Source organism: Osmerus mordax, chromosome 18 (assembly GCF_038355195.1).
Source record: "Osmerus mordax isolate fOsmMor3 chromosome 18, fOsmMor3.pri, whole genome shotgun sequence".
Classification (NCBI taxonomy): domain Eukaryota; kingdom Metazoa; phylum Chordata; class Actinopteri; order Osmeriformes; family Osmeridae; genus Osmerus; species Osmerus mordax.
The window spans coordinates 13,909,430-13,934,383 of NC_090067.1; the positions used below are offsets into that span (position 1 = coordinate 13,909,430).

Genomic DNA, 24,954 nt, shown 5'->3' on the forward strand with positions numbered 1-24,954 from the left:
TGAGTCTCATATTCAGTTAATATTGAGGAAAATAAGTGAATGACAGGATGTGCAAACAGGGATAGATGACGCTGTCAGTGTAACGTTGTACTGTTCAAGGAACGGTAAACAAATGTATTGAGAAAGGAGATAAGGATCGTTTGCCATCTATTTAGTAATAATGAGCTCCCCAGCCTGTATCCACATACATGGAGTCATGCAGGTGTCGTCCTGATAAGCAGAGATAAGTCCGCTTCATGTTGTCCCTGGTACACTTACCCAGACGCTCTTGCTTATTGGTTTGGCAGTATAGTTTAGCACCTTTTATATTAGTTTACACTAGCTTTAACAGGAAGACTTCTATAGAAAATCAACGGGGGTTTATAATGAATCATTCAAGCTATGGTAGAAACATTGCAGTTTATTGTACAATCAGAACTTATCATGCAAGTGGTTAGAATGCCATGCTGGGGTTGCTTTCTGTGGGAAAAAAGATAACCTTTACTCGTTCTAAAAGTCTCAATCACCGCTCTTATGTGCTATATACACTGGATCCCTAACCCGCATGAATATTTGAGATTCTCTAAAACCTGTTGAGATATTTCTTGTAAAAAGTTAATCTACATATGCTAGTGTATTCAATCAGTGATTTATGACCATAAGATGGCCATCATTATTTAATGCCCAATCAACTTATTTAACGCACTGTAACAGATATACAGGTGCCTCTTTGTGTCGAGGGATACACAAAACCATAAAGAACTCAGAAAGGGGGAAAATAAAACATACAATTAATTCGGGAACCACTGCTACTGAACTCTTCCAAAGACCTGAGCTAGACTAATTCCTACAAACGCTAAACAGTCTGCAAGTACCACCTGGGACTAGGCAAATTACCAGGCTCTGTAATCACAGACATTAAACCCTAATGGACAGAAAGGCCTGATAATCATCATTCTCTTTATCTCAATTTCCAATGAAGCAGCCTTAGAAAGAGACACATGGATGAAGGTACCTGATTTTTCAATGTTAGTCATTTCTAAGAGAAGGAAAAAAGATGGCACAGCAGATATCAGCCCTATATTTGCACTATGAGCAACTGCAACTGTCGTTTTTTTCTGTATACATGTAAACTAATAAATTAAATCAACAAAAAAGGAATTCTTTCATTTCAGACAGTAGTTATCACTCACAACAAACGCAGGAGAAAGCAAAAGGAAATCTGCTGTAGGATAACAGAATTATAACAAGACAATTTTGTTTTAATGCAAAGTATCTTAGTCCATAATGTGAACTAAAACAGGATTTGAATTGTAGGTTTTCCTTTGAACCGAGGTGACAGAAACTCAGTCAGCTGCAGAGAATGAGCTTGTTTTCCCGGTTTAGAAGAGAAGGAGGGTCATGTTGGTTGAAGGTGGAGGCTCCAACGTTCCTCTCCATGTCCTCTGTGTGTGTGTGCGCGCGCTTGCATGTGTGTGTCTGTGTTTATTTTGGATGACGCAATTCTACATGTACAGCAATGTTTGTTTTTTTTAGTAAAAGTTTCTTTCCAGTGCCCTAGTAACAATATAAGGTTGTGTGAGTGTGAGCCAAAGATTGCGTGTCCAGGTTCACTGAGCCGTGGCGTCGCCGTTGATCTCGATGCCGTGCTGTTGTAGCTGCGCTCGAAGCAGGGCGTTGTCGTTCTTCAGCTCCTCAATCTGCAACAGCACAAAAAACAAACTTATAAACATATACATGGCACACTGCAAAAACATTCGAGTGTGATCATCTTGTTTATATTTTGTAATTGGACTAGTCAGGTGTGTGTGTGTGTGTACCTGTTGCCTGAGCAGATCGTTGTCCATCTGGACCCTCTCCACCTCTTTAAAGCTCTCCTGCAGACGCTGGTTGTTCTGTCTCAGCTCCCGGATGTAGTCACAAGCCTTGGACAGGATCCCTCCTTTACTCTGGAGGGCACACCATTTCACCACGATTACTCAGCATGTGTTAAACTAAAGCCTTTCTGTTTCAAAATTAGCACCAGTGAGGTGATGCAGTGATGATATGAGAGGTGATGCAGTGATGATATGAGAGGTGATGCAGTGATGATATGAGAGGTGATGCAGTGATGATATGAGAGGTGATACAGTGATGATATGAGAGGTGATGCAGTGATGATATGAGAGGTGATGCAGTGATGATATGAGAGGTGATGCAGTGATGATATGAGAGGTGATGCAGTGATGATATGAGAGGTGATGCAGTGATGATATGAGAGGTGATGCAGTGATGATATGAGAGGTGATGCAGTGATGATATGAGAGGTGATGCAGTGATGATATGAGAGGTGATACAGTGATGATATGAGAGGTGATGCAGTGATGATATGAGAGGTGATCCAAGATTAGAGGCAGTGAGATGAGCGGTTGAGGCGTGAGCCTTCAGGGGTGTGAGGTGTCACATGAGTAAAGCTGTGCAGATCAGACTCACTGCTCCCGTCTTAGTGCTGTCGATGTTACAGTCTGGGATGATCTTTGATAGAGTCACAATCCAGTTGTTGATTTTGTCTCTTCTCCGCCTCTCAACTGCAAATACAAAAAGAAAAATGTTGTTGCCATGGTAAGGGTTAGGGGGTAGCCCTGACCTGTACCATAGCCCTGCGTATGGCAGGCATGGTAACATGGTAAGGGTAAAGGTGAAATCGGGCACAGAAACCAATGAGCATTAGAATTTGCATCAAATCTAATTAGCATAGCTAATTAGCATTAGCCTAGCTGGCGCCAGGAAATCCCGCCACCAGGAAATCCCGTCACCAGGAAATCCCGTCACCAGGAAATCCCATCACCAGGAAATCCCATCACCAGGAAATCCAGTCACCTTCGTTGTGCTGTGCTCGTCTCCTCTCATCCCGGGGAGCTCTAGGCCCGTCCATCTTCCTGCAGAGGGACAACAGAGGCAGGCCTGGTCTCACTTTGACTGATTCAGCTTTCGTCAAGTTCTTACCAAAACAACACAAGCACATCACCACAGTGCCGTTATAGTTGGTGTCGATGGATAGTGTCACCACGCCAACAGCTACAGAGGAGCAACAGATGTTGTGTCCCAGAACAGAGCCACCTCTTCAGTACTACCACAATGCAGGGGCACTAGTTTCCTATCCACCAATGCCGTCAGACCACCACACACGTCATCCAAGCAGGCTAACACACAGGGGAGAGACAGGGATCTGAGGGGGTGTGAAAGTGTGTCCTCACCAGTTTGAACTGCCATGTTGCAGCATCTCGCTCTCACCAAGGTCTCTGGGGATGGCAGGTAAGGGGGACAAATTTTGTTTCTCATGTTTGGATTCTTTTAACTGTAGCTTTTGTCCATGAGATACATGTAATCATAAAACCAATCATGCCAAAATAGGAGGGGGGGAATACAGAGGTGAAGACTTGACTATTTCCCAGGGGGTGGCGAGGGAGGGGGGGGGGGGGTCAAAGAAAACTGGTACAACAGATATTGTGTTGTGGGAAATCCCATCAGCTGGAGTGTGTGAGGGACAGTTGTACTCACGCGGTATAGGTGTGTGTGCGAGGGGCGATGGTCCGCGGCGTACCGGCCTGTAACACGTCAGGAGGGCTCATCATCACGTAGAACTGGCCTGGGATCAGACATGAGAGGAGCCGGGTTAAACTTGAAAGGTTATTCCTGCCTGGTCTCCCTGGTGGTGTTATGGGAGAGGAGACCCTGTAGGTGGGTCTGTGGGGCTTGTTGTGCATGTGACGGTGGAATCTGGAGACTGGAGGGTTATGGAAGGGGGGGGGAAATATTCTCCTCACTGGGGACTGCTTCCACTGATTAGAGAGGAAGGTTTACTAACGAATCCTCATTAAAAGCGGTTGTTTTTCTTTTTCTAAAAGATGTTGCTCAGTAAATATTGCATGAATTTGATAAGTTATCGCATAAATGGTTTACCTTTTACAGGGCTTACAGTTTTGTATATAACAAACCTAATGTTATTGGATGTTACTCTTTCATCCCAGGGCTTCAGTGTCTCCTATCAGATGGTGTTGAGCTCATTACTGTTCCTGCAGCCTTCTATCTGCTGCGTTCAGTGGAGTCCACCAGGGGATGGGCTTGTATTTAAGGAAAAGCCACTGTCACTACTTCATGTTTGGCTTCCTTCTGACGTTGTAGACGAACGAAACGTATACATGTGCCGTACCTCCAGCCTGAGTTAGTGTGGGGTCAGAAGTCGCCTGGACTGAAACGGCTGTTCCGTCGCTGACCGTGGCGGCAGGGAAGTAGGCGAAGCGTGTTTCCCCCCCCACGCCGTCCCCGGCTGGGCTGCCCCCGTTACTGAAGGGGTTCTGGATGACAGCCTGGCAAGAGCACATGGACACAGACAGGTTCAGAGAGAGCAGAGTTAGGAGACTAAGACACACACACAGAGACTGACTGACTGACAGAGACACACACACACACACACACACACAGACCCTCACCTGAGCCACAGCTTGCTGGGTTCCAGCAAACGCAGCGGTGGACACGACGCTGACGGCTCCGCTCCCGTCAGCAGCCTCGAGCTGGTCATCTGTGACCTGGACCACCCGGTAGGTCACCTGGAGCAGGGGGCGAGGGAGCACTCACAACACTGCTGCTGGCTCTACAACTAGCAATACTGCTCGTTAAATGTATTATATTTTTTTCAGAATAAAAAAGAAGCGCTGCTATAATTGGGGGGGGGGGGGGGGGGGGCAGTCAGATCAACAGCGGTTGTGCAGACCTGAGTCAGACTGCATGGTGACCGAGTTCCTACCTGCCCTCCACTAGCATCTGTACGAAACTGGTACTGGACATTGTGGTCTGCAAAAGCTGCGGCCTGCTGTACGCTCGCGATGGTTACTGCTGTGTGCTCCTCCGCACCTACTGACTCTGCGGGAGAACACGTGCACGTTAGGAGGAAAACATCTAGACGCATACACAAATATTCCTTTTTCTATTTGATTTGAGGTGAACGGGTGAACTCCAAGCACAAACCTTCTTGTAAGTGGACAACCTCCTCCGTTTCCTGTTTCTCGTGACTGGAAGAAAAATGAAGTAATTAGAGACGTAAGTTTGGAGCATAACCCACTTTGAATACAAGCCAGTTTTGAATAGAGCGCTTTTCATGATTTCACAATGCCGCCTGGCGGTGAGTTGTCGATACAGCAGGACAGAGTTGACAGCAGGCGCTGCAGATCAGTTGTAATGTGTACAATATTAGCACAGCATCTTTGTTGTGAGCTATTAAAAAGACATGTTCAAATTGTCCAGACTTGGCTAAGACAATAGACTTCTCGGTTCCAGTTAAAATGCGATCATATCTATGCATATGACGGTTAGACTTAACCAAAACACTGCTAAATAGCTTCAAGTACATATACTTATCAATATTTATATCTGTCCGGACCATCATTTACACTGCTCAAACTCTTGACAGTTAAGGTGAATCCACTTATCCCGCTCGCTGTTAATGTATCCAGTGTGCCTGTGACCGAGAGGTCAGTGATCAGGACACAAACAAATGTTGCACAGTAACAATCAGGTCCAGTAGGCTATTCCAAGGAATTATCTCATTCAATATCAACAACAATAACCTAATATATAATGCGTGTCTTCCATGTAGACGCATGGAGTTGCCTAAAAGTTCTCTCTGCATAACACAACTGACAATACAATTCGCGGTTGCACGTAATGACAGCCAGCCAGCAGTTTGTACAAAATACCTTTAAGTAACGTTTAAAACATGATTTGCACCACGAACATAGTCTAATGTAGCTACATACAAACTTCAAGACGCACCAAACAACGTGTTGTCTACTCCATATAATTAAAACAACATAATATTAGGGAAAACATAACTTATTTGATATCGGCAAAATGCGTTGCAAAAGAAAATGGTGACTTGGGGCTAGGCCGGGGAAGCCATTGCGAGCGGTGAGCTTATGTGTCGTTCTTACCTCGTAGAGCTGTCCAAACTCTGTTCAAGCATATCCATGAAGGTTACAGTTTAAAATGTGATATTCAGCGACACTGATATACGGAGATGGAAGTACTGATCACGGGGACAAACACACGGGTCATGTGAGAAAGACAGTCCAGGACACGTGAGGTACAGACCGGGCAAGGAGTTAAAATGGAGACCGCGGCAGGACTGGGGGTTGTGCTGTTTGTCTGCTCGAGACTCCGACGATGTTCACTGTATCGCTTCGCTTTTCTTCTGAAAGAATGTGACGCGCGCCTTCCGGACGTCTCAGCTAGTGGCCTTGCGTAAATCGTGTTTTAATATGTTGTTTTTTTGCGACGAAATGTGACTTTCTAATTTTCCTACGACCTTTTTTTTGGCTTTCACGGTTGTTCTCTAGATCTCCTTTCCTATTACATAGCAGTTGCCGTTGTATCCATCCGCTGGAACGGTTCCTACTTTCCTTCGAAATTGTAGTTTGAGATAATAGTAAGATATGGAATGGAGTCTCGTTTTACGCCTGTAAACAAAATATAAAATAGCCTATAAGAAATCGTTTTTTTCATGTTTTCGTCAACTGGCAATACTCGTCTTAAATATAGCCTGCATTGAATCTATGGATTAATTCTATATAGATAGCTAACTGAAATGTAATTGGCCTCAATTACACTATGATGATGTATGTATGTATGAGGCCTGCGAAGCAATACTGAATCAATTGATTTAATAATCAAAAGAATGGAACCCGAAGGCAGTGATTGAGCTACCATATAATTTCCTGTCCGTAACATTTGTTTCCGATGTCTTTTGCCCAGGTGACCGTGGAGATCCAACCCGGGTTTTCATAGAAACCACATGACACGGTGAAATCCCATGCCATTGAAAATGATATTAGGACTCCTACCGCTGCAAACATTTTAAATTAAATCACTTTAATGTTTTGACTGGTGTGACCCTGACCCCATGGTAGGCATATATAGGCTATTGTCGTGTAGTAAGCTTAAAGTACATACAACTGACTCGCTTCTGCAATAATGTAGGCCTCGTCGCGGTCACATATGGCTACTAAATGATGATTCATCCGTGGTCACATTATTGTGATAGAATCACGAAAACGAACGACTTTCGCAAGTCAAATGGCAATTTCCCCATGTTTAACGCCGTCAAATAATTTCAAGTTGACAGGTGTCGTAAACTAACAACCCGCTAGATGGCAGAGCCAAGAGATTCAGCACTCAACACAATAGGAATAGAAGATGTAGGGCCACATTCTGTGGAAAGGCTGTACATTTTGTACAACAACTGTTGAACGACTACGCAAATTTAGATGAATATTGGATTTATCTACACTGATACCATTTTAATTAAAATCTAAATGCTTTATATTTGTGGTTCAAGTTTGCAGGAATGTCATTAATGTGGTAGCCTACAGACTGGTTGAATAATAATAAATAAATAAAAACATCAATTTGGTTGGTTTTTCATTCGAAAAAAGGGTTACATGTATATATTGCCACAGCCAATTGACAACTACAGGTGCCTCTCATAACTGCTATTAAGTGGGCTACTGATGCGGTGGCCTTGCTCACATCCTTTTATAAAATGTACTCTCTGACTATCACTATTCAAAAACACTTTAAACCTACCATGAGACACTCATGGTAGGTTTTGTCCAATAAACATTTATATTCATCCGGCCGTTTGAAACATCCGACACGAGCACGGTCATTGTAGACTTTTATTTTGAAGTTCTTAACACGGAACTATTTATACTGGGTCACAGAATCATAACATTGGAAAGTGTTCTTGCACTATTTCAAATCAGAAATGTACAGTTGCTGATTAATTTGTTTCGTAGTTTATGACTTGGGAGTGCAACCAATGCTCTAACTAAACTAAACACCTAACATTTGGTAGGTATCGCTGTGCCACTGGTTTAATACCCACTTCATGGAGTTTGGTTTTAAACTAACAAAACACTGTTTTGACCTTGTGCTATGGCCTAATTGACACCGTGAAGTAGCCTACAGGTCACATATTACTCAGTAAGTCCACTGTGTTTTTAGCCTAAGCCAATATGTGTTTTTCAGTGAAAAGGGACGTCAAAGATGGTACATAATGCAGCCAACAACTTGAATTTAGTTTGAATCTATCATGCGATTTTAGATGAACCAGGGGCTGTAAAAATAAACTTCGGGAACACCTTGCCTCGTTCTGACCTGGGACAGAAATATTTTTCTGCTTGCTAAACTCATCCACAACTCAAAAGTATTATTATGATTTTTAGGACTGTTTTTGGTATCAGACTACATCGGCAGGACAATTGTCTCTTATAGTGTTAAAGACGGAGACGGGAACTATTAATAAATAACAACTACACGTACAGTGTGACGTGTTTATTTTCAGGTGTTTGATGTCTAACGGATGCTGACTGTTCGAGCTCTGTTTGGGATTGGCTTCCTTGTGACTTCACGGGCAACCTTAGTCCATAGCCAAAAGGGAACATGTCCACTGGCCAGTGTCAATAACAACCCTAAGAAGGAGTGCTTCAGTCGACGATCATCAACAATGGCCCAATCGATCAAATACCTTGGGTAAGGGCTTCTTAATGGCTTCTCTCTCTCTCTCTCTCTCTCTCTCTCTCTCTCTCTCTCTCTCTCTCTCTCTCTCTCTCTCTGTACATATTAAAAATCTACTTGTGTATCTACATCACTAGGCAAGAGGAGGCTCAGCGTATTGACGAGGAGCTCTTTAGTGAGTACGGGTTCAGTGTCGACCAGCTGATGGAGCTGGCTGGTCTCAGCTGCGCCACAGCTGTCACCAGGGTAAGACCAAGAATTCCCCTCAGGACTGTCTGTCACGGAATTATCTGTACACCAGAGTCCTCACTTTTCTCTCTCCTCTCTCAAGGCCTACCCCACCAGCTCCCTGGTCAAAGCCCGGCCCTCGCTGCTGGTGATCTGTGGCCCAGGTAACAACGGAGGAGATGGCTTGGTGTGTGCCAGACATCTTAAGCTCTTTGTGAGTGTCTTTCCCATGTTCAGCACTGCATTAGAAATCTTCTGTGGTTTGGTGTTTGGTATAGAGGGGCTTACTGGCCTGTGTGTTGCTACAGGGGTATGAGCCCACCATACTGTACCCCAAGAGGCCCAGCAAGCCCCTGTTCCAGGGCCTGACCCGACAGTGTGAGAAGATGGAGATCCCTTTCCTGACCGAGATGCCTGAGGTTAAATTTTAAAAAACACAGTAAACTCTCAGAGTAAATTCTCACAGTAAACTGCAGACCAGTTCATCATTGTTTGTTTTCTTGGTCTGCTTGGGTATAACATATCTTGATTTGCATGAGCATAGACAAAGTGAATATCTATAGTGGACGGCATAATGTCAACATCAGTACTGTGGGCAGGGTGCAGGGCTTATGCTAACGCACTCATTTTGTTCGACAGGCAAAGATGGTAGACGAGGCCTACAATCTGGTGGTAGACGCCATCTTCGGTTTCAGCTTCCAGGGTGCCGTCAGGGAGCCGTTCGCTTCCATCCTGGATGTCCTGAAGAAGACCACAGTGCCTGTGGCCAGCATCGACATCCCCTCAGGTCAGTGAGCCTCGACATCCCCTCAGGTCAGTGAGCCTCGACATCCCCTCAGGTCAGAGAGCCTCGACAGCCCCTCAGGTCAGAGAGTCTCGACATCCCCTCAGGTCAGAGAGCCTCGACAGCCCCTCAGGTCAGAGAGTCTCGACATCCCCTCAAGGTCAGAGAGTCTCGACATCCCCTCAGGTCAGTGAGCCTCCACATCCCTTCAGGTCAGAGAGCCTCGACATCCCCTCAGGTCAGAGAGCATCGACATCCCCTCAGGTCAGTGAGCCTCCACATCCCCTCAGGTCAGAGAGCCTCGACATCCCCTCAGGTCAGAGAGTCTCGACATCCCCTCAGGTCAGAGAGCCTCCACATCCCTTCAGGTCAGAGAGCCTCGACATCCCCTCAGATCAGAGAGCCTCCACATCCCCTCAGGTCAGAGAGCCTCGACATCCCCTCAGGTCAGAGAGTCTCGACATCCCCTCAGGTCAGAGAGTCTCGACATCCCCTCAGGTCAGAGAGCCTCGACATCCCCTCAGGTCAGAGAGTCTCGACATCCCCTCAGGTCAGAGAGCCTCCACATCCCCTCAGGTCAGAGAGCCTCGACATCCCCTCAGGTCAGAGAGCCTCGACATCCCCTCAGGTCAGAGAGCCTCGACATCCCCTCAGGTCAGAGAGCCTCGACAGCCCCTCAGGTCAGAGAGTCTCGACATCCCCTCAGGTCAGAGAGCATCGGCTCCCATCCCTGTTTGTGTTCACTCTGACACAACAAACCGTTCAGTCAAGTCTGTTTTCAACCTCAAGCAAAAAACTCAATGTTTAGCGTCTACGCACGTAAACTGTTTCCAAATACTCCGTCTGCAGTTATGGACACATGGTCTCCCTCATGTGTGTCTAGGTTGGGACGTGGAGAAGGGAAACACAGGTGGACTCCATCCAGACATGCTCATCTCCCTCACTGCACCCAAGAAATCTGCCATGTTCTTCCAGGGACGGTACCACTACCTGGGGGGCAGGTTTGTGCCTCAGTCCCTGGAGAGAAAGTACCAGCTTAACCTACCTCAGTACCCTGACACAGACTGTGTTTACAAACTGCAGTAGGGCTGGCTATAATGAGACAAGCCACGGGGGGTTGATTGGAAAAAATTGTACCTGTAATTAACTTGTTTGGAAGCATGATTGAAGATGGAAAGAACAGTTTGTTCGTGCAGGAAAGGTTTGAGTGTCGATGTGTGTGGCTAATGAGACAACATTTCCACCCAGAATGAAATAACGTATTAAATTATATCAAACAAACAATGTACTGTTAAAATGAATACAATAAAAAGGTCACATTTAAACACAAATATTATTGGTATCATCATAATAATAATAATATTTCTCTCAGAAAATAATTCCAATTGTTTTTATTTCACAGAATATACATCGTACATTTTAAGATTTGAATTCTCGTTGAATTGACGTCTAGCAAGACCAATTAAACTGGAAATACAGTCCAAGAGTGCATCACATTCAGTTAAAAATGACCTTCAATTCATACTGTTTTGTGCAATGTGTTAGTCATTTATACAACACATGGAAATGGATTATGCAATGGATTCAATGTGATAAAGCATTCATTGATAACCAGTCATATCCCCTATATATGCAGTACTAATAAATGTAGCATAGTTATACATATAATTTCAACATCAAAAACATATTGAGCCATAATGATTTGTCATCTGAATACAGTGTGCTACATGCCTTTATGTGTAGGACTGCACATGCTGGTATCATGCTCTCATTCTAGCGTGTCAGTCACAAGAGGGTTTATATACAGGAGGATGAGGGGAGGTATATGGTCCAGGATGCGTGTGTTTGAAGGGGCGGTGGGGGAGGTCCATTTACGGATCCAGTTGAGCCCTGGAAACACAGTGACACGTAAGGCCCACTGGCAGGAGGCTCTCACAGACATGACATATACATCTGCACATCAGTTTGGTCTTATATATAATAGTTGCTTATGAAAGTAATCAGACCCTTTATTACTTTATACACCTTTTGTTGTGTTAAAGACTAAATTAAAATGTTGACACCACGCCTGCAGGCTCTGGAGACATACCTGGGTTATTCTGCAACTTGGACCCCTGCACAGTTATCTTTACCCTCCGAGGCTATAGCTAGATATTCAGCATTTCTGGAAGAGAAGAAGGAGAGAGAGGCTTGTCATCGTGCACCTAATCCAAACCAGGCTGAGATAAAGACAAACACGGCCGTAAAAGAACATAAAATGTAGATTAAAAGGGGGGATATCAATTAGAACGCAAATCTCTGTATAACAAAGTGTAACTGAAACAATTACCATAGAAGAAAAGCAGGAAATGACACACAAGGAAATGATCAGTGTGGAAAAACGTAGTCTCGAGAGATTTCACAAGGAGAGGGAGAAACAGAGCCTGTCACAGAGCACAGGGCCGCTGAGACAAGAGACTAAAGATAGGACAGACAGAGTGACTGGACGAGGGGGAAACACAAGAGTGAATGAGGAACACAAGGCTGCACTAACGCGCTCTCTCGTAACGCTTCTTCCCCAGCGGCAGAGATCTTCCTGTAGCAGTAGATCATCTCAATGAGGAGCCAAACCTGCAGGCCGATGATGGACACGTACATCATCACCTCCGACACGATGGAGGCCGTGCCTCTGGTGGCTGCAGGAGGAGGGCGAGGGCGAGGGGGAGGGGAGGATCAGAGCACTCAACAACAGAGACTTCCAGGAAGCACTCAACCATTTACCACACTCCTCTCTACTCACTCCGGAAATGAGCCAACACATGTCGCTGCATTTTATAACCCCAAATGCTCTTACATCTTTTTTTTTTTATTGATTAATTTTTGAGAGGGCAGTTTTCATGTTTTATTGGACAGTTTTTAAGTGAAGTGTGACAGACACACAGCAAAGGGCCCAGGATGGATTAGAGGCCAAGATGCTGTGTTGTGGGCAGCATGGGACGCACACTAACCCACTGAGCTACCGGGGGAGCCGCACCTACATGTTTTGCACCTGTAAATCGGGAGTCAGGTGGCTGAGCGGTGAGGGAATCGGGCTAGTAATCCGAAGGTTGCCAGTTCGATTCCCGGTCATGCCAACTGACGTTGTGTTCTTGGGCAAGGCACTTCACCCTACTTGCCTCGGGGGAATGTCCCTGTACTTACTGTAAGTCGCTCTGGATAAGAGCGTCTGCTAAATGACTAAATGTAAATCTTAAACCTGGCAGGAGGGATGATGTGACTGGGGTTACCACACCTTTGGCCACCACGGTGAGGTGGATGATCTTGGTGATCTGGGTCTGGTATTCGTAGGCGGGGTAGGTGAGGATCCGGTTGATGAAGCAACGGTAGGTTCCTGAATCGTTGAAGGTGACGTTGAAAAGGTAGATGGACGCATCCTGAATGTCCGTGCTCTTTTTGCTGCCGTTCCAGTCCAGCCGGTCCTCAAAGCGCTCGTCAACAATGGTGGGGCCCTCCTCATTGTAGTCGTATATCTGGTGGAACAATGACATGAGGTCTACAGTCATTTTCAAAAATGATGAATTATTCAAAAATCAAAAGTCGAATTAGGTTCTTAGTTAGTGCCATCCTGAGGACAGATCTTTCCTTGAGAAAGGCAGTGTGGCATTGGAAGTGTGCTTGTGCAGGGTAAGCTAAGTCACACTAGCCAGATGGTTGTAGGCAAACCGACTCTAGCCTTTTCAAACGAGCACTGCTTCACTCAGCAGAATGTGGTCTGCTGCGGCGGTCTGTATTATGTAAGCGTGTCGACAGTCAAATGATCTTGGCAGGTATTTGCCGTTATTGTTGGTACTTTCAGATACTCACATGAGCAAAGTCATACTCTCCTTTGGCCTTGAAATACCACTCGATTGTGGCCGAGCCCTCCACTTCGCTCCTCATCTTGCAGGAGATGCACCCCAGCTTGAACCCTCTTCCTGCGACCGCCTCTGTGTCCGAGTCCACTTCTGCACACGCTGCATGGCTCAGGGACACTGCTCACGACAGGGAGAGAGACAGTCATCACACACTGCTTGCTCAGGGACACTGCTCACGACAGGGAGAGAGACAGTCATCACACACTGCTTGCTCAGGGACACTGCTCACGACAGGGAGAGAGACAGTCATCACGTATAGGTTAGTGAACGTGGAGATGCACATGTTTGGTAGCCAATGTTACACTGTTGTCAAAAGCAAAAGATGAGTCGTAGTGAAGATAGTGACGATAGTAAACATTTCCACTCATGAGGTCCACTCACCAAGAAGAGCTCCAAGCATGGAGAGGAGAAGTACTTGGGCAGCAAACATGTCTTTTGCTAACAACAAGCCTCTGAGCTTCGGAGGGTACAAGTCAACAAGTCTGCTGGACTACTGGACTGGTCTGTAAAATGCCCCTCAGGGGCGTCGCCCATAAAGATGATTTGGAAATATAGGATAAGGAGTCTTTGTTCTCCAGATGACCACAGGATGTAGGGTTTGAATTATAAATGTCAAATATTTCCAATAAAATTCTGAAGAACGATTTGAACCAAAAAGACAAATTCAAGTGTTCATGTGTGTTTTTTTCTTTTAGTAAGCCTTTTTACATGAAATATGTAGCCTACTTAAATTCTTGTCTGCTTCTTAAGTTAATGATGGATGTAGAAATTTCCAATTCAGACATGCACTAGAAAATGGTCTAGTAACTGTTGACACATATATATGATATAGAATTTATTGTAACCACCACAAGTGCTTCAGATCTTTGGCTCCGTTCAGTATAATATCGAAGACAGTTCTTTAAAATTTAGCGACAATCAACTGATTGTTGTTGTATTTGGACAGGCCTTTGAGTCACTAGTAACGCGGTTCTGTCATTCTAACGGTCGGATTTACATGACCAAAAAGGAACACCTTGATTTTGAAAAATCTAGTGATTTTGTAACTCACAGTGTTTACAAAACCTATGTTATAATGTTTGATCTATTTCCCGAGATACTAATATCTAATGACCAGAAATCAGGACACACTAAAAGCAGTTCCGGTTTGGTTCTGATCTCGTTAATAACGCAACTATCAAATTCCATCCAGGATGCACCAGATTAGCACACAGGGAACGTGGATTTTCTGTGCTTTTAAATGCGTTTATATAAGTGTCAACTGCAGGCCTAAGTGTTGCCCTTGCTTGAATTTGACGTACAGTTGTTAATCACATGCCATTGCATTAATCAGTTTGTGTCACGAAATAATACAAGGCCTATATGAAATAGGATTGATTACAATAACCCCGTTTTGTTACTGAGCGCTGCAAATGGTAGGTTTTCGCTCGATAACGCAGCCTGGTCATAATCGAATTGCATTGTCATGTATTCCCAATAAAAGAAGGTCCTGACGTCGCCTTTTCCCAAAAAGTCCAGATATTTCCCGGTCTGTCATGAATCCTTTCTTCGGAATAAAATATCCTCTTATCCGTTGAGCAGATTATTCCTTTAAATATTCACCTAATAACTCCAAATGTGAAGAATACGTCTCCACCGGAATGGCATTGTGAATAATTACCACACAGAGTAGAGCCTACTTTACAGTGCGACCACAAATATGAAAGTAAGGTGTCCACAAAACAAATTATTTCTCTCGTTTGATCGACAACGACGAGTGAAACTCGATCATTGCATCCTGCGCGCATCTGTAGCCTAGCCTACGACGATGCTGCAGATGCACTGCGGTAAAATGCCTGCGAGTAAGCGAAGTGCGCTTGCTGAACACACTTGCCAATATGCCTAATTTACTCTTTTATTGAGCAACATTTTCGTGATTTCGATAGACCAGGACAAACCTATATCAGTATTCCATTAGATGTAGTCTATGACATTTTAATTTTCAACAATCACACGGTTATTAGAAACCAGATACAGACAAGCGATAATAAATACCCTAGCTGTAGGTGGCAGTAATGCACCCCATTATCTAAACTAAACTGGCAGGTAAGTGATTGGCCTGATGCCAACTCTGATCTTCTGCTATAGTTTGGGATCTTTGGAATATTCATGCTGAGGGACGACAAGTACGCCTACACGTAGATTGCAAATAGAGAGTTTAATATGATATTGAATGTCTCAATGGCGGGTCTGTAGGCTACTCGATGCTACATTTTCCCATCAACCAGAACAGGCCTACACTGTCGCCGGCCGATTTAGATTAAAGAAGGAAGAGAGACTTTCTGAACATATTCTGAGAAGTTCATTGTGTCACCATACGCCACCATGGGAAATTATGTCCACACAAAAAAACACATCAAAACTCAGATTTCAGGAAGGTTAGAGGACTAGTTTTACCTTCAAATTACATATTCATCTCGTCTCCTGACTTTTATTTTGAAAAGCATCAAAGAATCAACCGGAAATTAGCTTCCTAACTGAGTGTGATACCTTGCTCTTTCTCTCTGGGGATTGTAGCTAGGCTAGCTAGCAAGCGGATAGTGTCAATTTATTTAATTGAACAAAGTGGCCGGATAAATAGCTACATACGAATATTTGGACCTTCATAAAATGGAGGTAATGATCCACGTTTTGTATAATAAATAGTATATTGGTTGCCAGCTACGCTAGCAGTTTGTGACCCCTAGTTTTTGACTAGCTATGGAACTTAGAGCTAGTCTAGTTTTATATACAGTGATTTTCTGATATTGCCATTGCTTTTGCATATTAAATGATCGATCTGCCGCCGTGCTCGTACTGTAGTTTACTAACTAGCCAAAAAAATGCCGCTCGGTCACAGTCTTGACATCGTAACCACGGTTAAACGACTTGGTTCTGTCAACTTAGCATCTACCTTGTCTCCCCTACACAGGCCCCTTCAGACAGCGGTTCCCACGTCCATGTTGGTTCGGTCGTCCAGGTATGTTTCCCTAGTGTCCGGACAGCAGTTTTGGACAGTCTGAACCAGCAGCGACTAGAAGGGAGGCTATGTGATCTGTCTATCCAAGTACAGCGGCAGGTGTTCAGGGCCCACCGGTGCGTGCTTGCTGCCTCTTCGCCCTACTTTCACGACCAGGTTTGTGCTTTTGTTTTAAACGTTTGAGACAATAGGTGACTGTGGATGGTTTCCCCTCACCAATTGTCATTTATGAACCTGACTAGTGGCAAATTTACAAAAAATGTAAATATATATAAATTATACAATGCACAGATGTTGCATGGGCCAACGAGAAGCATCAAGTTAGTACATATTACCAGGTGGTGGACTTGCAATAAATTATCACATGAAATCCAGCAAGTTTCAAGCTTATTACAGACCAGTTATCAACATCCAGGGGAATTAAATATAGGTTGGGTGAAAAGGCCAGTTGGTCACCTTCATGTTCACGTCATCAGGTGCTCCTCAAGAATGTGACGACCGTGTCGCTGCCCTCCGTCATGGACCCAGTGGCGTTCGAGAGTGTCCTGAGCTCCGCCTACACGGGCCAGCTCAGCATCCTGCGCGACGACATCGTCAACTATGTGACGGTGGCCAGCTTCCTGCAGATGTGGCACATCGTGGACAAGTGCACAGAGATCCTGAAGAGGCCTCGAGCCTCCGCGGAGCTCGGCCAGGGAGACTCCGCCCCCGGCGCCTCGTACCCTGCCGCCTCCTCCAGGCAGCAGTCTCCCAGCAGCACGGACTGCCTGTACGTGGAGAGGGAGGGGAGCAGGAAGGACAGGCGCACGGACGCCCTGCCCCCCTTAGCTACCTGGAGGAGGCCCCAGCAGTTCCCCAGGTGCAGCCGTCCCAGGACGTCCGCTCACCCTGCGGACTCCCAGCTCGTGGGGCCGGGAGGGGAGAGCGACTACTCCAGCTGTGACGAGGTGTGGATGACCAGCAGCAAGGCCTTCAGTCACGACGGGAGAGGAGGGAGGCAGGACTACGGCCACCCCTCCACCAGGCCCCAGGGGGAGCTGCCAGGGGAGGGCCTCAGGCTGAGAGCCAGGCCCCGACAGAGAGACCCCCCGCCCGGCTCAGACAGGCTGCACGGCAGGGAGCGAGGGAGGGGGGAGGAGGGTGGCATTTTTGAAGGCGAGTCCCAGGAGAAGAAGAGGAATGAAAGGTGGATCGATGCGGATGAAGGAATCGGAGAAGTTGAGTCGGAGAAAAGCGTGTGGTCACACCGGACAGGACACTCTGGTGAGCCCTGTTTGTGTTACGAGTAATGAGCGAATTACTCTTAATAGTTTGTTTCTTATTAAGTATACGTTTTTCTCTCTATCCAGGTGACTTCAGCATGACTGTACCCCAAAGCGGAGAAGGACAGGCGGAGGCTAAAGTGAATCCAGACGTGTCGCTGAAGAAGGAGGAGCGTGAGCAGCCCCGTGGAGGGGGAGCCCCGGCAGGGCCCCTGGGCCCTCTCTCCCCCAGCTCCACACCCTCACATCGGGTACCGTGGCAGGCCGGCTCCTGGTCCCAGCAGGGAGCCAAGCCACAGGACAGGCCGGAGGTGGATGAAGACGAGGAGGAAGAGGAAGAGGAGGTCGACTTTGGACGGTTTGCTGACGGTGCGTTTGGCGGGGACACCTATGATGAGATAGAAGATGGTACAGGCCAGGTTTCCCAGAGGCCTCTGCTGCCTGCCTCTCCTGACGACAGCGAGTTTAACTTGGGGGGGCCGGAGATGGACTGGCCCTCCTCAAACATGGGTCAGCCTGGCGCCTCCAACCCCCCCTCCAACCACCACCTCTCCTCATCCTCTGCCATGTTCCCTCCCTCTCTGTCTCCCCCAACCCCCCACGCTGGCGCCCCTTACCGTGGCAAAGTGCATTTCTGCCACTGCGGGAAAGCGTACACCCTGAAGAGCATGCGGGATCGCCACGTCAAGATGCAGCACCTCAACCTGCGGCCGTTCGGCTGCCTGGTCTGCGCCAAGACCTTCAAGATGAAGCACCACCTGACCAAGCACCTGAAGACCCACGGAGGCCTCCGCCCCTACGAGTGCCGGCTGTGCGGGAAGAAGGTGATCTGGAGGGACAGCTTCCTGCGGCACCAGGCGCGCTGTGAGAGGCTCACAGCCAGCTACAGTGACATCACCTCTGCTTGTAACAACACCGGCACCTCCGCCGAGATGGACTACGGCTTTGAGGAAGGTCAGGGGTTCCTCGCGGAGGGGGGGCAGGTGAAGGTGGAGGAGACTGACTTCCAGGGGGAGGTGGAGGCCGGGGTGAGTGGGTTGCTGGGTGGAGAAGTTGCAGGTGTGGATGCCCTGGACCAGGACTCTGGGTAATGGACTGAGAGCATGTTTAACAGGTCAGTGGATTAACTGATGGAGATGGACTGACTCACTTGAGATGGATTGACTCACTTGATCTCAACATCCACTCCACAAGGGAGGATAAAGCTGGTTGAATTTGAAGGATTTAGGGATGCAGGAAATACCATTCATACATAAAACATTTAAAATCAATATACCCCTTTTTTATGGAACTTTGAATGTCCTACCTGAAACCTTTAACCAAGAGAAAAGACCTACAATACATTTTAATTGGATCATATATTTTTGTTGCCTTAGATTTGTACACAAATTATGTTCCAGTTCAAATTGAAATTATGGATTTCAGAGAGTATATACATTTATGTGACCTTGTCCAGGAGGAACAATCATGTTCTGAACTAGATCCTGAATCTTGTAGTTTGATGTTTGTGAAGTTACTGGAAACCCAGATGAGAAGAGCAGTCTGTAAATGTATTTAAATCACCAAAAAGACAGTTGCACATTATACATTTGTCTACGTTTGTCTATTTATTTTCATGATTAACTGCTCTAGACTAAAACAATAGCTCTCTAGGGAAAAAAATAATGAATTAGTAGATGTTGTAGGTGCAAGAAGAGCTCACAAATGTCCATTATTAGTGGGCCAGTGAAAATAATTTGAGATCATAAGCAGAGTGGTCTGATATTTCATTGGGGCCTGGCTAGACAATCTGAAGTTGGTTTCTCTTTTAAGGTAGGGGAAAAGTCTTAGTTTTGCTTGTTGTTTTGACAAGAGAAGCTTGTAAAGACATGTCATCGACGAAATCTAATCTGAACTGACCAGTTCCACAACATGCCCTGGTGTACCCTACCATGTACGCAACACTTTAGCGGTCAAAGTTAAATTTGTACTTTATTTCTGAGAAAACATGGCCAATTGACATATCTTTATTTCCAGTTAGGATGAAGAGTACAAAATGTGGCGACACAGTTTACACAAACACGGCAGTCTACATGGTTCTCTCATGTTTCTTTTTTAAACATTTAGCACCAGTTGTATACTACGTCAGCACCCTCAAGTGAATTTTATGTTTTTTTTTTTGTTTCTTTTTTTTAATGTAGTTTTTATTAAGTTTCATTAGACACACTCTACCTGCGTGAGAGGTAGTATCATTAATGAGGCACACGATCTAATGGAAACCTTTCTGAATTACACCGTCCACTTTCACTATTAAATTCCTTACACATGACTTTGACCCCTCAACAACATCGTCTGACCATCTTCATAATTCTATTCAATAAGCCTCTCAACCATATCAATCTCTAAAAGTAATTAAAAAAACACGAGAAGATAAGAGTTAGCAAAGCTACTTCAGTATTCATGACCTTTTTATCAGGAGGCGCTGGAATGCTGTTTGTTCTAAGAATCTGATAGGCTTGCATGACATAACTGTACAATCATGACTCAACAAAGACAAATGGACAAAGACAACATTTCTATTAAAGTTATGAAAGTATTACAGTGCATTATAATCCATATTTTATGTGTTTGTTTCACATGACATTTTCAAATGCACAAGCCAGAACCTCATGACAACACGCTTTTCACATAACTATTTCGACATGACAAAAACAATGACCACAAACTATTTTCAGCTCTAGATTTCACCAATGCTGACATACAGAGTGAAACCCTGGAGGTGGGAATTAAAAAGCATCACTAAGGAACACAAATCTGACAACAGTCAACAAACAAATCAAGACAGGTGACATCCCCTTGACAGCAGATACAAGCACTGTCAGAATAAAAGTTTGAGCAGTTACATTAAATCATTTTAGCGTGTCTGAAAATAAAGACACCGGTAGAGCCATGGAGACAAAAATCTGTAAATCTGGTCCTTCAAAATTAGGATTACAAGGCTGAACTCAACGTTCTCCCCGAATGATCCCAGCAGGCTTTGAGTGCCAAGATTGTGTCACTTTCTAGAAACAAAGGAGGCGAGTATTAGCTTGTTAGGGTTGTTTGGGGTTGAGACCGAATGGAGATGTGTGTTCTCTGCCTCTGTAGCTGTCTGTGTGGGGTCCGTGTCGCTGTCTTTGTTGCGGAGATCAGAATATGGTACTCCAGCGTTTAGGGGGTGAGCGGGCCTTGGTTTCACCCTGTAAACCGCATCGATTTACTGTTTACTTATAACAACTCAAACACAATAACAATGCAGAAATGCAAAATATATCGCTCCTGTATGTTTAATAGATTATTTAAAATTGTTTTCAAAATTATATATAATACATGCTGTATAGAAAATATTATATTAAAGACGTGTGCAAAAATAACATTGGATATATAGGCTATATAATTCAAGTTAAACGGTCAGACATTTTGAGTTAACCCAAACGAGAGGTAAACATAATAAACAGTTAATCGGTAGCGCTTCTGATAACTAGAGTAAAACATCTTTTGAAATGAGGCCAAGAGAACAACTCACCAAGTTGAAGATTCGGGACAGCGTGTTTTGGTCTCTGCGACGCCTGAGCGGTGATCTCGCGCCCTCCGGTCGCGGAGAAGAGGCCTAAAACAAGACCGTTTTTAAGAACACGGGACCGACAGCAGCTGCACATACAATCGCCACAGTCGTGACATGGAGTGCGGCATAAAAAAGGACACAACTATTTCAAACGATTCAAAAGACATACAGGAACATAATATCACGTTGAGTGCCTTGTTTTTGATACCACACATTATCAAATAAAGAAAGATATAAAGACAGACAGTTTATAATCAAGAGAATAGTGACGTCATCCAAACATTTCCTTAAATTCAGTTGTCTGTTACTGTAAAATAGTGGCATGAATGCGTTACTGTGACCTTTAGGGTAAAGACAGTGGGACACAAAACAACATAGGAAATTCAGACATCTAACACACAACATCACTCCAGACGGCACACTCTGGCAACAGGAGATGGAAGGATTAAATATGACAGGAAACATTTAGTTAATGAGACGACATTTACTGTTTAAAAAAAAAAGATTTCAAGTGGTGGAAGAAGGTAGAGAGAGTGTTGAAATGCAAGGTCCCTGAGATAGCATCTTTACCGGTGTCGGATCAGAAATGGTCGGGCAATTTCAAAGTCATCAAGATAGTCATCCAGAAGCAGTGACTCAGTCTGAATTGAAGCAGAAGTCATATTGACATGTATGATACACCCGTAACCACCAAAATGTCAAATTGAATATGTTTAATTTAAAAATTACTACTTTGAAAGGAAAACAACATTTGGTGTGTATGGGTGTGAGAAATGTATATAACATGTAGCCACATGGCACGAGAATAAACTAAAAACATACTTTGTTTCTCAATGCAATTTTTTAGCATTTTTTACCCAAATATTTAGATTACAAAATTCTGTAAATTAAGTAATATGTTCACCTCTATGTCTACAATCAAAGCTACTGTGATCTATTTTCTCACCAATATAATCAACTGAGTATTTCTCTTTGAGCAGACCGCAAGTTCACTCATGTATGAATGTAACAAGGAAGAGAAGTAGAATTGTGAGAGCGGCAGGTTAGGATTAAGAGAAGAAGAACAGCCACAACAACAGACCCAGATGGGCTTGAGACACTCAGAGGAAGTCAGAGAGCTGTGGAGGCAGGTTGTTTAAGCATGTTCTAAGATGGGGTTTGAAGGACCTACCAAGCCCAAGATCTCCCTCCACTGCACATGGAAGAGAAACAGAGAGGATCAGCCACGAGGTCAGCTGGACTAGGCTGCCCCTGCTACAAGGCTGCAATGATACTGTCACAGAACCTTCCCAAACTGAGATGACAGAATGGGCGTGAGGATAAACAATATAGTATGTTTATCATGAGATTAGTTGCAGGAAGTTGCCACTGTATTTTACGGTGTGATTTAACTCAGGGTATTTATAAATCATAAATCGTAAGGATATTAATCCTTACACATAATACATAATAAAAGTGCTCGATAATGACAACAATGAGACTTACCCTGGACTTGGGTTGCGGAGTGGACACCTGGGGGACACAGCAGAAACACAGGGATCAACTCACGACAGGTTCAGATGCAGGAATGTACTGGTATGAAGACTAAGTACTTGGTAAGGCCAAATAAAGTTCCAAAGGACATTATAGTTCCTCTTTGTTCCTTGACTCAGTAGGTTTGACCTATGAGTTTCCAGCACTGTTTAAAATAATGCACCCCAACCCAAACTAGTAAACCGAAGTTTTTTGAGGGCTGTAATAGACTGCATAGTAAAGCTTGATGGCAGAAGTAACACAATATATTTACCTCAGTAAAGTAAATCTGAGTTTTCAAAACTCAAACACAAAAAACGATACTAGCAACTGGGAAAAGTAAAGGTAATCTACCATATTACCCTTAATTCTTAAACAACGTTTCTTGTACGATCTCTGATAATACTCACAAAGCTCCTCAAGAACTGCATTACAGCGTTGTCAGCGCCATGGCGACGGGTGGAGGCAGCCGGCCGTGGGGGGGCGGTGGACAGGTGACCCCGGAACGACCCCTGCAGAGACAAATCACAAACTTGTTTACAAGTAAACGGGTTGAACTTGTGTGATTGGATGCTCAGGCTCATGGATACAAAGTGATCAGATATGTCTGTTAAATAATTTATCGTCAATGCATTAAAATCAGACTTTATGAAACTCTAATACCAGTGGCCTGCTGGCAATTTAAAGAAGGTTAGTTGACTTGGAACGTGGCAAAAATTTGAACGTTTAAATTGGAAAAACACTGAAATGCATGAACTTAACAACACTTTAGAATGTTACTAAACCCTTGTGTTATCTTCGGGTCATTCTGACCCATCAGTCATTGTGACCCACCGTCGTATTGCGACAACTTTATCGCATACAAAAACAAAGTGAAGCATTTTCTTTTAACTGTTGGGCTGTCTCAGACCCCCAACATTGCGAAGGTTAAAAGAAAATTATTTTTATTTGTTTTTGTATTGGGTAAAATTGGGTAAACACAACGATGGTTCGTTATGAACCTTTGGGTCATGTGACCCGAAGGCAGCACGAGGGTTAATTGCATCAACCCTTAGCATGTAAAAAGACCGCAAAGATCTTTTCAGAGTTTGACATAAATTCTAAAGTTGATATTGTATTTCCTTATAACAATTCGGAGTTTCATTTCTCGGAAGGGAATTTCTATTGCGACTTTGTGTTCCGGCTGTTAGTCGAGAAAATAGCATATCCTAAAAACTACAAATAGCATATCCTAAAAACTACATTTGAAAAGAAAGTTTTGGGAGACGGCCCATGTCAGTAAGGGTTTGGACCACTTGCATCATATACCTAAACTACGAGCAACAAAATAACTGAGTAAGGAAGTGTAGCAGCCAAGAAGTTTTCACACATAATTAAAACAAATAAAACAGCCTAATTCCTAAGTTGCTTCGAATACCATCATCCCCCCGACCTGACCACCATGAACCAGAGCAAGTACACATCACACGCCATCAACCAACACCAGGATCTGCAGAAGGAAACCTGTGGATCCTCCAACCCCCACCTTGCTCCTCGCTTTCTTTTTCTCTCCTCCAAAGAACGTGCCGATCTGATCCAGGAGGCCCGGGCTCTTCTTCTTCCGGCTCTGCCCTGAGGTGCTTGCTGTGGCCATGCCGTACAGTGTTCAGCCTGGGTGGGGATGCCCGCTCCTGTTCGCTCCTGTTCCTGCCGTCTCCGAAACGCACTCCGCTAAACGAGTCCTCTACCACACAGTCCAAACCCTGCTCTGCCGGCTCTGTGCCCTGCTCCTCCTGGGTAATGAGTGCCGCCCAGCTGATGCGAGGGGGGGGCCGGGTCCCCTGTTCCGGGGCACCGGGAGAGAGGGTTGGAGTCAGGTGGTAGGAGGGCGCTGGCGGCCGCAGGGAGGGCACCCAGGGCTCTGGCTCGCCTCCAGAAATTCTTATGACCTCCAGAGCCTGTGGAGTCAGTCACTGCCGTCCGTTGCGAGGGCCGGCCATTGTTCCCCTCCTCATCTGCCTCACCCTGCCAGCAGGACAACAAGGGTTGTCTAGAAGCTGGATTTGGGGGCCCAATGCAAAGCAGCCTTCCAGCACTTTGAAGGCATTGTTCAAATGGACCCGTGTGTCTTTTAGTCTTTTAATGATTATATTGGGATGTAAGTTCCACCTTACTGCATGGAG

General features: G+C 44.9%; 5 protein-coding genes across 10 annotated transcripts; 2 read left to right on the forward strand and 3 right to left on the reverse strand.

Moving 5' to 3' along the window:
- Positions 1–812: 812 nt before the first annotated feature.
- Positions 813–6,120, reverse strand: usf2 (upstream transcription factor 2, c-fos interacting). Of its 2 annotated transcripts, XM_067255967.1 has the most exons (11): positions 5,949–6,120; positions 4,987–5,030; positions 4,766–4,881; positions 4,452–4,568; positions 4,172–4,328; positions 3,520–3,607; positions 3,216–3,260; positions 2,839–2,897; positions 2,452–2,546; positions 1,800–1,928; positions 813–1,679 (listed from the first exon to the last, which is right to left on the reverse strand). In XM_067255967.1, the coding sequence occupies exons 1-11, from the start codon at positions 5,984–5,986 to the stop codon at positions 1,590–1,592; spliced, it is 978 nt and encodes a 325-aa protein (XP_067112068.1). In that variant the 5' UTR covers positions 5,987–6,120; the 3' UTR covers positions 813–1,589. The 2 variants fall into 2 exon arrangements, with proteins under 2 accessions (XP_067112068.1, XP_067112069.1); XM_067255968.1 differs by lacking the exon at positions 3,216–3,260.
- Positions 6,121–7,710: 1,590 nt separating this feature from the next.
- naxe (NAD(P)HX epimerase) lies at positions 7,711–10,670 on the forward strand. Of its 4 annotated transcripts, none has more exons than XM_067255745.1 (8): positions 7,764–7,866; positions 7,974–7,998; positions 8,340–8,547; positions 8,670–8,778; positions 8,864–8,974; positions 9,069–9,179; positions 9,400–9,547; positions 10,428–10,670. In XM_067255745.1, the coding sequence occupies exons 3-8, from the start codon at positions 8,378–8,380 to the stop codon at positions 10,628–10,630; spliced, it is 852 nt and encodes a 283-aa protein (XP_067111846.1). In that variant the 5' UTR covers positions 7,764–7,866; positions 7,974–7,998; positions 8,340–8,377; the 3' UTR covers positions 10,631–10,670. The 4 variants fall into 4 exon arrangements, with proteins under 4 accessions (XP_067111844.1, XP_067111846.1, XP_067111847.1 ...); XM_067255746.1 differs by having other exon boundaries at positions 8,360–8,547; XM_067255743.1 differs by lacking the exon at positions 7,974–7,998 and having other exon boundaries at positions 7,711–7,866; positions 8,360–8,547.
- Positions 10,671–10,919: 249 nt separating this feature from the next.
- Positions 10,920–15,231, reverse strand: LOC136962104 (sodium channel subunit beta-1-like). The gene is made up of 6 exons (XM_067255747.1): positions 13,819–15,231; positions 13,388–13,554; positions 12,816–13,053; positions 12,078–12,219; positions 11,634–11,708; positions 10,920–11,434 (listed from the first exon to the last, which is right to left on the reverse strand). Exons 1-5 carry the CDS (start codon positions 13,865–13,867, stop codon positions 11,639–11,641), a joined length of 666 nt encoding a protein of 221 aa, XP_067111848.1. The 5' UTR covers positions 13,868–15,231; the 3' UTR covers positions 10,920–11,434; positions 11,634–11,638.
- A 726-nt stretch (positions 15,232–15,957) lies between these two features.
- Positions 15,958–19,896, forward strand: zbtb22a (zinc finger and BTB domain containing 22a). The gene is made up of 4 exons (XM_067255401.1): positions 15,958–16,092; positions 16,388–16,591; positions 16,912–17,698; positions 17,785–19,896. Exons 1-4 carry the CDS (start codon positions 16,087–16,089, stop codon positions 18,786–18,788), a joined length of 2,001 nt encoding a protein of 666 aa, XP_067111502.1. The 5' UTR covers positions 15,958–16,086; the 3' UTR covers positions 18,789–19,896.
- On the reverse strand, positions 19,650–24,553 carry mbpa (myelin basic protein a). 2 transcript variants are annotated; one of them, XM_067255403.1, is made up of 6 exons: positions 24,318–24,552; positions 23,203–23,304; positions 22,766–22,792; positions 22,452–22,472; positions 21,242–21,325; positions 19,650–20,915 (listed from the first exon to the last, which is right to left on the reverse strand). In XM_067255403.1, exons 1-6 carry the CDS (start codon positions 24,423–24,425, stop codon positions 20,865–20,867), a joined length of 393 nt encoding a protein of 130 aa, XP_067111504.1. In that variant the 5' UTR covers positions 24,426–24,552; the 3' UTR covers positions 19,650–20,864. The 2 variants fall into 2 exon arrangements, with proteins under 2 accessions (XP_067111504.1, XP_067111505.1); XM_067255404.1 differs by lacking the exon at positions 22,452–22,472 and having other exon boundaries at positions 24,318–24,553.
- Positions 24,554–24,954: the final 401 nt, after the last annotated feature.

Coding starts and splice junctions, on each gene's coding strand:
- mbpa (XM_067255403.1), bottom strand. CDS start 24,425: ATGGCCACAGCAAGCACCTCAGGGCAGAGCCGGAAGAAGAAGAGCCCG. Junction 21,326..22,451: donor GGAGGGAGATCTTGGGCTTG/GTAGGTCCTTCA, acceptor GTCTTGTTTTAG/GCCTCTTCTCCGCGACCGGA. Junction 20,916..21,241: donor TGTCCCGAATCTTCAACTTG/GTGAGTTGTTCT, acceptor TGCGGTTTACAG/GGTGAAACCAAGGCCCGCTC.
- naxe (XM_067255743.1), top strand. CDS start 8,378: ATGCTGACTGTTCGAGCTCTGTTTGGGATTGGCTTCCTTGTGACTTCA. Junction 8,548..8,669: donor CAATCGATCAAATACCTTGG/GTAAGGGCTTCT, acceptor CTACATCACTAG/GCAAGAGGAGGCTCAGCGTA. Junction 9,180..9,399: donor TCCTGACCGAGATGCCTGAG/GTTAAATTTTAA, acceptor TTTGTTCGACAG/GCAAAGATGGTAGACGAGGC.
- zbtb22a (XM_067255401.1), top strand. Junction 16,592..16,911: donor CGCCCTACTTTCACGACCAG/GTTTGTGCTTTT, acceptor TCACGTCATCAG/GTGCTCCTCAAGAATGTGAC. Junction 17,699..17,784: donor ACACCGGACAGGACACTCTG/GTGAGCCCTGTT, acceptor CTCTCTATCCAG/GTGACTTCAGCATGACTGTA.
- usf2 (XM_067255967.1), bottom strand. CDS start 5,986: ATGGATATGCTTGAACAGAGTTTGGACAGCTCTACGAG. Junction 4,882..4,986: donor GGTTGTCCACTTACAAGAAG/GTTTGTGCTTGG, acceptor GTTCTCCCGCAG/AGTCAGTAGGTGCGGAGGAG. Junction 4,329..4,451: donor CCCAGCAAGCTGTGGCTCAG/GTGAGGGTCTGT, acceptor TGCTCTTGCCAG/GCTGTCATCCAGAACCCCTT.
- LOC136962104 (XM_067255747.1), bottom strand. CDS start 13,867: ATGTTTGCTGCCCAAGTACTTCTCCTCTCCATGCTTGGAGCTCTTCTT. Junction 13,054..13,387: donor GAGAGTATGACTTTGCTCAT/GTGAGTATCTGA, acceptor TTGTTCCACCAG/ATATACGACTACAATGAGGA. Junction 12,220..12,815: donor CCTCACCGTGGTGGCCAAAG/GTGTGGTAACCC, acceptor CTCCTCCTGCAG/CCACCAGAGGCACGGCCTCC.